Below are 13,718 nucleotides of genomic sequence, written 5' to 3'. Positions count from 1 at the left end.
CCTCTCCCGTTGCGGAGCACAGGCTCTGGACGCGCAGGCTCAGCGGCCATGGCTCACGGGCCCAGCCGCTCCGCGGCATGTGGGATCTTCCCGGACCGGGGCACGAACCCGTGTCCCCTGCATTGGCAGGCAGACTCTCAACCACTGCACCACCAGGGAAGCCCCAGGAGTTTATTAATTAATTTATTTTTTTGCTGTGTTGTGTCTTCGTTTCTGTGTGAGGACTTTCTCTAGTTGTGGCAAGCAGGGGCCACTCTTCATCGCGGTGCGCGGGCCTCTCACTATCGCGGCCTCTCTTGTTGCAGAGCACAGGCTCCAGATCCGTAGGCTCAGTAGTTGTGGCTCACGGGCCTAGTTGCTCGGCGGCCTGTGGGATCCTCCCAGACCAGGGCTCGAACCCGTGTCCCCTGCATTAGCAGGCAGATTCTCAACCACTGCACCACCAGGGAAGCCCAGGGTTTTGAACTTTTTACCTTTGCTTTAGAGTTATACTTACATAAATATTTTATCTAAGTATTATGAGTGATGATTGTTTTTTGTACTTTTCTAATCAGATTAAATTTTTTGCCCTAGAACAGATTTTGTGGTAAGAAATTAAATAGGGTCACTGAAGAACAATAAGCTATTATGAAGGAAGACACATACTGTATCAGGTCCAGCCTTAATTAACATATAAAAGCAAAAATATAATTTTGATAAAGTATAAAAACTGAATCATTAAGGCAAACAGCACATTACAAATCCCTGACAAAACAGATTTCATCACCAGCCAACATGTGAAGTACTTTTAGTATTCTCTTTAGCAAGAAGAAAATATTAAAACACCCTTAAAACTTTAAATTATCCAAAACCAACAAAGCATAAATGGTCCCACTTTTAACCTCAGACGAGAGATCCTTCATGCTGAAGTGGCCCAGAAAGTCAGTGATGCTGATGACAGTTGGCAAACACTCTGGCTTATAAGAAAGGAGTTAACCGGGAGTACACACACTCTGGCTGAGCAATGTGATAGCTGTTTCGAATCAATGTCAAGGGAGCAGTCTTGCTTTGCCTGCAGTGTTCTTGTCCTGAATTCAGTCACATGCTTTCTGGGTTTTCTCACTGTAGCCCACTTTAATCACTTGAAGAACGTACACGGAATTTAAGTTCATGTGGCTTTAAAACTCAATTTTTCAGCATGATGTGTTTTTTTGGACTGATATGGGAGGTTTGTTCTGTTTTGATATGTTCTAACCAGAAAACTTAAGTACTGGAGAAAACAGTTAAGGAGAGGTAACCACAAACCCATCTACAAAGGCACTGTTTCTACTGGGCACATGTGCTCTTAGAAATCAGCCACCTTCATGTACTGACCTTAGCTTCCAGTGAGCAGCGCGGGGCTATCAGACCACTAATTGAACTGCCCACTCCAGTGCGGAGACTTTGCCTTTCTGCGAAATCTCATTAAGAACTACAATGTTAAACCAGAGCTCCTTGGAGAAATAGCCAATTCCAGGTCAGGGTAAAAATTGAACAAAATGAGTAGGGAACAGCCTGTCTACAGAAAGCAAGGAATTTGTCAGACTACTGGGGTTATATCAGAAAACAGGATGACTATGCTTAAATCCATATGTTAATAATAATATTTTTTATTTTGAAAAACAACCCTTATTGGTCACTTTTGGAGGATGCTAAGAGCCAACTTGTCATTTGGAAAACTAGTAAGTAAATGGAACGAGTTGAGCCTTTATCCTGCTTTCTTATATGAAATGTAAACTAGGGTAACCAACAGTTGTTGAAAAGTCTCTTTTTATATAGTTCTCCAGCTAATAAATGAAGAAGGAATGATAAACTAAAATATAATCATTTTGTGACTGAATGAAACAGTGGACCTAAGTGGTAATCATAAATGGCATCTGACATAAAAAAAAAAAAGAGATACGTTACATGCATCCTGATGGAAGCATTCAAGACTGCTGTTAAGTGTTCTTGCAAAAAAATCTAACATGAAAGGGATCTAGTGGCCAGATTTAACTACCAACTTATAGGAATAACAGGAGATAGACCAACAAGTTCAGTGACACCTCAGAATGTAATCAGCAAATTCCAAACTGTGAAAAACTCTCCAGAACCTGAGACCAAGTGTCTTAAACAAAAAGCAGGGCTAGAGGGAGGGAAGGCGTACCTAAAAGAAAGTTAAGAGGCATGTAACCCAATTATAATGTCTCCTCATTCCAACAAGCCAAGTGTAAAAAAAATTATGCTGAGAAAATTTGAACATTAACTGGATATTTAATATTAAGGAATAGGGCTTCCCTGGTGGTGCAGTGATTGAGAGTCAGCCTGCTGATGCAGGGGACACGGGTTTGTGCCCTGGTCTGGGAAGATCCCACATGCCGTGGAGCGGCTGGGCCCGTGAGCCATGGCCGCTGAGCCTGCGCCTCCAGAGCCTGTGCTCCGCAACGGGAGAGGCCACAACAGTGAGAGGCCCACGTACCGCAAAAAAAAAATAATAATAAATAAAAATAAAAAAATAATATTAAGGAATAACTTCAAGTACAATGGAGTCATGATTATATTATAATATATAATACAGTATATGTAACAATATTATATTATTGTTAAAGGATTTTTATCTTTTAGAGATAACTGAAATATTTATAGATAAAAAATGATATCTTGGATTTACTTGTAAATAATTAAGGATAGGGAGGAAGTAGGCAATGTTATAGAGCAGGGCCAAAAACGATGGCCCAGACCAAATCTGGCCCACCACCTGTTTTGTTTGTTTGTTTAAATATTTATTTATTTATTTGGCTGATCGGGTCTTAGTTGCGGCACGTGGGCTTCTCTCTAGTTTTGGCGGGAGGGCTCCAGAGTGCGTGGTCTTAGTTGCCCCACAGCATGTGGGACCTTAGTTTCCCAACCAGGGATCGAACCCATGTCCCCTACATTGGAAGGCGGATTCTTAACCACTGGACTACCAGGGAAATCCAATGTTTTTGGTAAATAAAATTTTATTGGAATACAGTCAGGCTCATTTGTTTATGTGATCTATGACTGCTTTCTTGCTACAAAGGCAGAGTTGAGTAGTCGCAACAGAGACTGTATGGTCCACAAAGGCTAAAATATTTACTATTTGGCCCTATGGGGAAAAACCTTCGTGATCCCTGGTAAAGCTGAACTAAGACTGGCCGTGAGTGAATAATTATTGAAGCAGGGTGATGGATACATGGGGGTTAATTATAAAGTATTGTTTCCATTTATATATGCTTGAAATGTCCCATAATAAAAGGGTTTAAAGTTTATTTGTTTGAAGTGCTGATAGCTTTAGAAAAGGACTTTGACTTGGCCTTTGACTTTGTCACTGAGTATGGCATCCTGGGCCCACTCCAGGGGGCCTACACAACACTGTGTAGAGGGCCTACACAGCACTGTATCCTACACAACACTGCCTCTAAAGACACTCCGAGGGACTGTTTGGCTGGGAATGGCTACGAAGCTAATGACTCTTGGGAGCTCTTAAAATTGACAGAAATTTGTAATAAGTCCTAAATATTCTACATAGATAAGCATACATACACATATACATATATTTGTATAGCATGCTACAAAACCACAATACCTTCATTCTTTGGATACAATTACCAAATATAGTGTTTCCTAGAGAAACGTGGAACTAAAGACTCTGTAAGAGCAATTTTATCCAGCAAACAGCTATTTGAGTCTCTGCCCGCCCTCAAGGCATGCTACTAGGCACTTGAGAGACAGAAAGATGATAAGATACTCTTCCTGGCTTTCAGGAACTCCGTGTAGTTAAAGAATTAGGATTACAGTTTGTAGTAACAGGAGGAAGAAGGGAAGCCATTGCAGTAGCTTCTTAGCACACAAGCCCACACCTGCTAAGCATATTAAGGATTGTATCTCATTTAATATTTACAACAAACTGAGGTGAGTGTTATTATCTTCATTTTACACATGAAAACACTGGCACTCAGAGAGAGGAAGTCATTTAAACTCATACTCTGTCGCACTCCAAAGCCCACTCTCCTAAACATCATTGGTAGTTTAAACACTGAAATGAACATTTTTATTACATTTTCACAAGAAGGACTCATTTACAAAGAAGCTCCAGATTATTGTCACTGTGCTGCGTTTCTTCTCATATCCCATGAGTTTGATCTCATTTTTGATAGGTACCTGCAGCAGGAATGAGACATTTTTGCTTTTGCTAGGTTAGAAGAGTAATGTGAAGAAAAGGAAATACTTTGCCTGCTTCATCCACTAATTTCATAATAGTGGAGAAAGTAGATGTCTATCATTTTAAAGAAACATTGGAACTTGTCTGCTTATAAATATAAAACATGGCAAACTGAAGTTTTTCGCACACACTCACACAAAATCCATTCTTTTTTGAGCATGTGGACATTCAGGGCTAGTTCTCAGCAAAACTATGAAGACTGTGTTGTGCTCTAAATATTTAACAACTGGCTCTCTCCCCAAAATATGTATATATGTTTATCATAAATTTTATGATATAAAGGATGCATATTACCCAATTTACAAATAACAATAAAATAATACTCTTTCTTACAAATCCCATATATTTCATTGATTTTCACAGTATGCTTTCATTTATCTTTGTTCAACTCTAGAATCTGTAGCCAACCTATGGTTGCAATTGACAAACAAGTATAGTTCCAGTGACTGTTGGTTGATATTTTTATTTACATTAATGAGTAGGACAAAAATGAAACAATGAAGTCATATGTAATGTGTGTGGCTTCTTTGCTGAATAAAACAGTTTTTTGAATACTGAAAGACTATTTCTTCAAATTTTTTGCAATTCACAATGTAACTGTAACAGGAAGGGGGACGGGCCCCTTCCAGGGCCAGAAAGTGAGCTCTTGTCTAATACTCGGAAATGGATTGTCCGAGGAGACACACGTACTGACAAAGCAAAAGATTTTATTGGGAAGAGGCACCTGGGCGGAGAGTAGCAGGGTAAGGGAACCCGGGAGAAGTGCTCTGCCACATGGCTCACAGTCTTGGAAATACTGAGAAGAGACTGGAGAATTTCTGGCACCTTAACTTCAATTAAGAATTTGACACAATATGTATGAAAGTGAAATACTACATATGTAAAATAGTGTTCAGGATATTTGATACAATTTTAGAGCTAAGTGTAAGGGAGAACAAGCATTCCTTTTGGGAGCATGAAACCACAATTACGTCCTGGCTTAATTAAGCTGTGCATTTTGAGCTGCCTCCCGACTTCTGAGAGCTGGTTCCTTATTTGTGATTTGAGTAATAATACTATCAGTCCAGATACTCGTCTGAGTATCCTGAGATCCAAATGGGAAAAAGAAAATGACGAGCGCCTTGTAAAGGGTCAGATTTTGCAAAGGTAGTGGCTTATTATTAAGAATCACAACACTGTGTATCAGCTCCCAGGATTGTTTTCTGGTCTCTGCCTCTAACGACTGGGGGGCAGGGAGGGAAGCAGCTACGAACCTTTGACCAGGTTAAGGCATTACTAGTCACTGGTTTTACAAACACGGTGCTGATGAATTAGCTTCTCAGGGTTCTCCAAACTGCCTGCTCACGTTTGCTCTATTTACATATAAGTTAATTAAAAAAAAAGAAGTCCTCTCTTTCTTCTTATTGATAGTCCTCAGGACACTTAGGACAAATGTAATTTACAATTGAAAGCTCAGAAGCTCAGATGGGGAAGGAATGTTTACACAACATTCTGCTGTAGCAAGGGTTCCAATAGCAAAGCGGGGAAGGGGCCATTTGCTCTCGCAGGGAAAGAGCCCTGCCCCCCGCCTTCTCACGACCCTCCTCTCCCAGCAAGGGTTTGCTCCCGGGTGCACTCGGGTTATCTAGCTGATTCACTGTTGATGTAAAAACAGGGCTGGGCAGGCGATGTTGAAAGCCACTGAAAGCGGAGGAAACTAGTCACGAAACCCCGACTATCAGCTGAGAGATCGCTTCCCGGTAACTCCGGAGAACTGCTAGCACTCTTTCCAGACTGGTGCACGTCCTCGGGGTCTGCCAGGGACGCAGAGCTGTTTTCAGCCTCTCCCGGCCGCGACCGCTTCCCCCATGCTTGAGGGCGCCGAGCTGTACTTCAACGCGGACCATGGCTACCTGGAGGGCCTGGTCCGAGGATGCAAAGCCGGCCTCCTGACCCAGCGGGACTACATCAACCTGGTCCAGTGTGAGACCCTGGAAGGTAAGCGCCGCTCTTCTCGCCGTTTAAAAAGGAAAAAAGGGATTGATGCTGCCCACTGGAAGCATGGACCAGGGGCCTGGGAGTCCAGGGCGGGTTCTTAGGCCCAGGGTCCAGACTTCAGGGGTCAATGAACTTGGACGAGGAAAAAATATTACACCTCTATTTTCAGTATTCTCTAAGTAAAATGTAGCATTTCCTTTCATTATGAATGTAGGCAACAAATCACGGCGGTTAGTACTTTGTCACAAACAGAAATTCAGTGTTTTCATATCCTCATACAGTTCTTACAGATACATTGAGATATCATTTATGTTTTCACTATTTCAAAATTATACTAGATATTGCACTCATCCTTGATATTTAATATCTTAATAAAGAATCATGTTATTGCACATTTTAAAATATCTTAATAGCTATATTTTAAAATATTTGGTTTCCTTTGTAATACTATGTATTTTCGTTCTACATATTTATTTATTTATTTATTTTTGGCTGCCTTGGGTCTTCGTTGCTGCATGTAGGCTTTCTCTAGCTGCAGCGAGCGGGGGTTACTCTTCGTTGCTGTGAGTGGGCTTTTTATTGCGGTGGCTTCTCTTGTTGCGGAGCCCTGGCTCTAGGCACGTGGGCTTCAGTAGTTGTGGCATGTGGGCTCAGTAGTTGTGGCTCACGGGCTTAGTTGCTCCACGGCATGTGGGATCTTCCCGGACCAGGGCTCAAACCCGTGTCACCTACATTGGCAGGCAGATTCCCAGCCACTGCGTCACCAGGGAAGTCCCTCGTTCTACATATTTATAAATATTATCTGGAGAAGGATATCACCAAACTGTCCAGGGATCCATGGCCAAAAAAAATAATAATAATACCCTAAACCTTGGTCTAGAGAATTTTATTCTATTCTACTTACCAGTATCTATTAACACGAGAGTATGCATATTTGAGGTTTGTCTTTAATGGAGCTTAAGAAAAAAATCAAGAGGCATGGTATGTGGTGAGGCCATCCTAGATTCAAAAGTCCTGACTTCGACCTCTGCCAAGAATAGGTAGGTGACTTGGGGCTGAAAGCCTCTGAGCCTGATTCCTTATTTGTAAAACTTGTTGGTAACGCCTGCTTTGCTGAGTTGTTTGGAGAAATAAATAAGGCAGGACATGAGAGAATGTGTTAAGAACTGTGAAGCACTCTACAAATGGAAATGATCTCTTTCTTTTAACCACTTTATGAGGTATGATTGACATGCAAAAAGCTGTATATATTTAACGTATACAACCTGATGAGTTTAGAGATAGGAATACACCTGGGAAATCACCACAATCTATGCCATAAACCCATCCATCACCTCCAGAGGTTTCCTCCTGCCCTCTGTTATTACTGTGTGTGTGTGTGTGTGTATGTGTGTGTGTGTGTGTGTGTGTGTGTGTGTGTGTGTGTATGTAAACTACAGGCTCTATGCTGTACAGTAGAGCGCTACAGTAGATTTCTAGGACTTATTCATCTTGTATAATCAACACTTCGTATCCGTCTCCTCATTCCCCCCCCCCCCAATTCTGGAAATTATCTTTTTCTTAAAAAAAATTATTTATTTTAAATATTTATTTATTTATTATTTTTTTGGCTGCGTGGGGTCTTAGTTGTGGTATGTGTGCTTCTCTCTAGTTGTGGCACACAGACTGCAGAGCACATGGGCTCAGTAGTTGCGGCACAAAGGCTTAGTTGCCCTGCTGCGTGTGGGACCTTAGTTCCCCAACCAGGGATTGAACAAGCATCCCCTGCATTGCAAGATGGATTCTCAACCACTGGAATACCAGGGAAGTCCCTGGAAATTATCTTTAAGCTACAGTATTTTCAAAGGCTTACCAAAGATTTCACATTTAAATATATAGTATTTTTATTATTAAAAACACTACATTTGTTTACTTTGAAACATGCTTATAAAATTAATATAATAATGTCAATAATAGGGTGCTTTAAAACTTCTAGATTATTCTAGAAAAAACAAGAAAGCACTAAGGATCAAGACTGCCAGGAAGAGTATTAGAAGGCAAAATAAAACAAAAACTCAGAGGTGACTTTGCAAGCTTCTCAAGTAGGGCCGATGTTCCTGAGGTCACCTTATGGTTCTGACCAGTTAGAGCCAGAGTTAAGGCAGAACTGCCCAAGTTGAGGGAGACCCTCTCCTTTCATTAGCAATGGAAACAGCTAGACAAATCTTGTAGATGATAACTAATTCTGTTGGCTACAAATAATTGCAATATAATCTCAAATCCTAAATCACTTCAGCATATTTAATTAGGAGTTTGGTGTCCGGAGAATGTTAATCATATATATAAAATCAGCATAAATTAAGGTAGAAAAAATTAGTGAACACAGAGCATAATGAATGCTTCTGAGAGAAGCCATTTGAATGAATTCTCAATAGTTTTCAGTCTAGCTTTTAAATGGGCTGAGGAATGCAAATTTAAACATAAACAATACGTGAAATGTCTTCATGATACAAAGCAAGGTTTAGCCAGCTCACTAAAGAATTCAGAGAAAAACCACCCTCAGCTTCAGTTTGGGGGAGAAGGAAAGGTTTCAGACCCTTTTGAAGACCCGAAGAATGAACTTCTTAGAAAAATACACACAGGTGCATACATTTAGAATTTTCCATATAACATCAGGCGGTCATGGACCACCTGAAGTCATCCTGCACCCCGAGTAAGAAACTCTCTTATATACACCATTGCTTTATTGTCATTGTATCTCATGGTTTCTACCTTTCTTTCCTCCCATTAATATATATATTTTTTTCAACCATTCGTTTTACAACTGTGTTTGAATCTGTTGCCAATCTGTTCGGAGACTCTTAGGAATATTGAATATGAGCCATCAAACTATAGGTTATAATGATGCATGAGAAAATCAATCTAAATAAAGTAAGGGTTTCATCTCCTCAGTTAACTGTTGAGGACTCTGAGGCTTAGAGTGGCTGTGACTAATCTAACCACCTTGTCAGGGGAGGGGTATGCAGACATCTGCATCTGCTTTTCCATTAAAATGTCTGCCTCCTGAGCATGAATGGAAGATACATGAATAGGTCCATGTTGCTCTCAGCTCCATTTTTTTTTTTTTTTTTGTGGTACGCGGACCTCTCACTGTTGTGGCCTCTCCCATTGCAGACCACAGGCTCTGGACACACAGGCTCAGTGGCCATGGCTCACGGGCCCAGCCGCTCCACGGCATGTGGGATCTTCCCAGACCAGGGCACGAACCCGTGTCCCCTGCATCGGCAGGCGAACTCTCAACCACTGCGCCACCAGGGAAGCCCTCAGCTCCATTTTGATATAGAAAATAATGTCTGTCCTGCCTGTTTATTTTATAAGATGTTGCGAAATAAATCACTTGTGAAAAGCAGTGCAACTGTTGCATGTGTGAATGTACGGAGAGAAACCCAGCCACCTTCCGAGCTGGCTTAAGACATGAAGAGAAGAACTCAACGACACTCATTGAGACAGAAGTTAAGGATTTTAGGATTTGTTTACTTTCTTACATAATATGCACCATACAAATTATGGGTAAAGAAGAGTAGGTAAAACAGTGTCAGGATAGTATTATGTGTTGAAGCATTTTCTGTAAAGGAAAGCTAACTTGGCAAAGCTTATATTTGCCTTTAGTCTTTTGAAGTCCTCTAGTCTTTAAAAGAAAAGTGTCCTGATACCAACAAGTTGTTTTAGAACCACTTACCAGGAACATATAAGGTTTCAGGTAAATTTGGAAGAGAGAAACATGAAAATTGTCCAGAAAAGCTTTGAAAAATCCTAGTATTTATGATTGTATGGGTGTGGTCAGAAATACTCATCCACTCCAAGGCCTGACCCTGACTAACAGTGACCTGAACGAGTCACTAGGACCCTCTGTGACTCAGTCCTTCCAGGGGACAGGAGAGGAAGCCAGTTCACATGGCCTGTGTCGATGGTACTGCTTGGAGGCTATATTCACATAGAAAATTCTTAAAAGTAACTTTTAAAGCAAGTTCTTTAAAATTAATTTGAACCAAAATAATAATGTTAAAGGGACATGAAATAGTCTTTAGAAGAATTAACACTGCTAATTTTTTTAATTAAAACTTTTTTTAGAGCTGTTGTAGGTTCACAACAAAATTAAGGAGGAAAGACAGAGATTTCCTATATAACCCCTACTCCCACACATGCATAGCCTTCCCCTTAACAACATCCCGTACCAGAGTGGTGCATTTGTTATAATCAGTGAACCTACACTGATACATGGTAATCACCCAGAGTCCAGAGTTGACAATTCAGTCACTCTTGGTGTTGTACATTCTATGGGTTTGGACAAATGGATAACGTGTATCCACCACTATTGTATTATACATAGTATTTTCACTGCCCTAAAATTCCTCTATACTCTGACTATTCTCCCTCTCCCTGACCCCCAGCCCAGCAACCACTGACCACTTTACTGCTTCCTTAGTTTGGCCTTTTCCAGAATGTCACATAATTGGAATCATACAGTATGTATGTAGCCTTTGTATGTAGAGTATACATGCCAGTATGTAGACTGGCTTCTTTCACTTAGTGACATACCTTTGAAGACCCTCCATGTCTTTTCATGGCAACATTGCTACTTTCATCAGATTTTTTTTTAATTACAAACAAGACTTTTTAAGTATTCTTTCTTCTTCAGAAAAAGGACAAAGTAGTAAAATGAATACTTCAGAGCTTTAGAATTTAGTAAGAAATAGCCTTTTCTAAAATTTATGGTGAAAGTGATCTCTGGCTCTCAGGGTGTGGTAAGAGCGCTCTGGACCCAGCATTTACCTCGTCCTCTTTGCCATCATTTTTGGGAAGGGGATGAGAGGAGGTGATTATAGCTCACGAACAATTATTTCCTTTTCAAGGGACATGACCTTCATTACTTTCCAACTGTGTCTTCATATGGGAATTAATTCATATATTAAGCACTTTCCCTTTAGAGCCGAGGAAGTAAAGATGGAAAAGAAATAGTCCCTGCCCTAAAAGGGCTCCAACTCTAGAGAATAAAAATATTGAAAAAATAAGAATCCCTTAATGATAGCAGTTGGGCCTCAAAATTCCAAATGCATGTACATTTGACCTGGTACTTCATGTAGCATTGTTGGGAATAGCAGAAAATGAAAAACAAAGTGTCCATTGGCAGGGAACTGGTTAGATAAATTATGGAACAGTCACGTAATGGGCTATTCTGCAGCTACAAAAAGAAAGAAAGAAAAGAAAAAAAGAAAGAAAGAAAAGAAAAAGCATGAGGACACACACACACTCTAAGAGGACTGATATGGAAAGATAGGTGAGACGTATTAAGTGAGGAAAGCAAGGGGAAGAACTGTGTAGCATACGGATACTCTTTACTGAAAAAGGCAGATACATTTAAAACATATTTTCTATATGATTTTCTTGATACAAAGAAACTGTGAAAGGATTCAAATGAAACTAAAACTAGTAATTTACTGGGGCTAGTAATGAGTGGTGGGGGTGGTGGATAGGTAGGTGACAAGTAGGAGACCTTTCATTGTTTACCTGTATTTATACCTGCTACCTATTTTTTTTAAAATTTTATTTATTTATGGCTGCGTTGGGTCTTCATTGCTGCGCGCAGGCTTTCTCTAGTTGTGGCGAGCAGGGGCTACTCTTCGTTGCGGTGTGCAGGCTTCTCATTGCGGTGGCTTCTCCTGTTGCGGAGCACGGGCTCTAGGCACACAGGCTTCAGTAGTTGTGGCATGCAGGCTCAGTAGCTGTGGCGCACGGGCTTAGTTGCTCTGTGGCATGTGAGATCTTCCCCGACCAGGGCTCGGACCCGTGTCCCCTGCATGGCAGGCGGATTCTTAACCACTGTGCCACCAGGGAAGTCCCCTTACTACCTATTTTTAAATTAAAAAATTCATATAGAAGGAAGACTCTTATTTCAAAGGACTATCACCAAGCTCCTTTAGACATTATTTGTACCTCTAATTATAGTACTTATTTTCTCTGCCTTGTATTAAAAATGCATATACAATACCATCACTTTTCTGTTCAAAAATACTTTCGTCAGGCAGAATAAACTTCACTCAGTTTAAAGGCTGGAGCACTCTGTCCTATCTCTACCTGGTAAGCATTTCCTCAGAACCCTTCTGTCCTTCTACAGTTATTCCTTCAGCCACAAATTCCATTCATCCTGCTTTCCTGGAGAACACCCATTCCTCTTTAAAGTCTCCACTTCCGAGTCAATTTCTCTATAAACCCTTTTCTACTGTATCCCTATTGGGACAGAATTGATTACTCTCAATTTTGTGCTCTATTGTGCCTTGTAATGGACCTAATTCTGTGTAGCATCTGTGATATTTGCGTAAGTATGTCACCCTGGGGCAGGACATTTGTCTCGTTTATCTATCTAGTCCCCTGAATTATCAGTTAAGGGCTTACCTCCTGAATGAATAAATGAATCTATCCCCTCCTAAATTTAAGCCTTCAGGGCAGAAACTATAAATATGTCTGGTGACAGAGATGTTAATTAACTAGGTGGGAGAATCCTTTCACAATGTAAATGTATATCAGATCACCACAATGTACACTTTAAATGTCTTACCATTTTATTTGTTGGTTATACTTCAATAAAACTGAATTTTTTTTAAAAAAAGACTTTTTTTTAAGGGTTGAAACCACACCGTATACTTTTTTGTCTCCTAGCTTCTCTAGCCCAAGGCTATGTTTTGCACATAGTAAGAATCTGAAAATACACATTAGAAATGTCTGCACGTTTGAGTTTAAGTCCTGGCTCTTCTACTTTCTGGCTCTGGGGTGTTAAGCCAGCTGCCTAACTTTTAGTCATGGTGCTTTCTTATCTGATGCTTAGATGGTATCTCCCTGGCCTAACTCCCAGTTACCAGGGGAGTTAGAAATTTCTGAAGATGTTTTGTAAACTGTAAACCATAAGAATTCCTAGGAAGTCATAAGAACACCCCCTGAACCGCAGTGTATATACAACAAGAATTAATTTACCCTCTTCTGCTGGACTTTGGAATTCCTAAAATAATCCTTCCATTTCTTGGTTATGGTTAATGGTGTTTGGTATATGATTCTAAGTAGCTGATTCTATTTGCCTTCAAAAGCACTGGTTTGTTTTGGAAATATTCATTCTATAAATAAAACAATTAAAAATATAAGAAGAGTTTAAACCTATAGATAGAAAATATATTTGAAAGTGAACCAAATCTTGAAAGACAGTAGGTTGGGAAAATGCCAGTGAGATAAGGCATAGGAGGTGGGTGGAGGGGAGTTGATATGGCCAGACATTCTAGGTTCTTGGGAAGAATTAATGAACTATAGATAGAAAACAATAAAAGCAAATGGGTGAGGAGTAAAGCAGTTTGGCTGCAATACTAGCATACTTGGAGAATAAGGCAAGAATTTAGGTTGGGAAATTTTTTGAAGGCCCTTGAAAGTCTAATTATGGAGCTTCAAAATATCGGATGAGGAGGTACGTTTGAATCTT

The 13,718-nt window shown here is 40.3% G+C and overlaps 1 protein-coding gene across 1 annotated transcript in view; it reads left to right on the top strand.

Annotated features, from left to right (window-relative positions):
- The first annotated feature begins 5,982 nt into the window (after window positions 1-5,982).
- Window positions 5,983-13,718, top strand: part of ATP6V0D2 (ATPase H+ transporting V0 subunit d2) — a 47,855-nt gene continuing 40,119 nt past the window's right edge. Inside the window, exon 1 of the mRNA XM_079901843.1 lies at window positions 5,983-6,217. Within this exon, the coding sequence (XP_079757969.1) occupies window positions 6,088-6,217 (130 nt within the window). The 5' untranslated portion in view covers window positions 5,983-6,087. The remainder of the gene's footprint in view (window positions 6,218-13,718) is intronic.

The sequence above is a fragment of the Stenella coeruleoalba genome (genome assembly GCF_951394435.1).
Source record: "Stenella coeruleoalba genome assembly, chromosome: 17".
NCBI classification, from domain to species: domain Eukaryota; kingdom Metazoa; phylum Chordata; class Mammalia; order Artiodactyla; family Delphinidae; genus Stenella; species Stenella coeruleoalba.
This window is presented reverse-complemented; position numbering and strand designations above follow the sequence as displayed.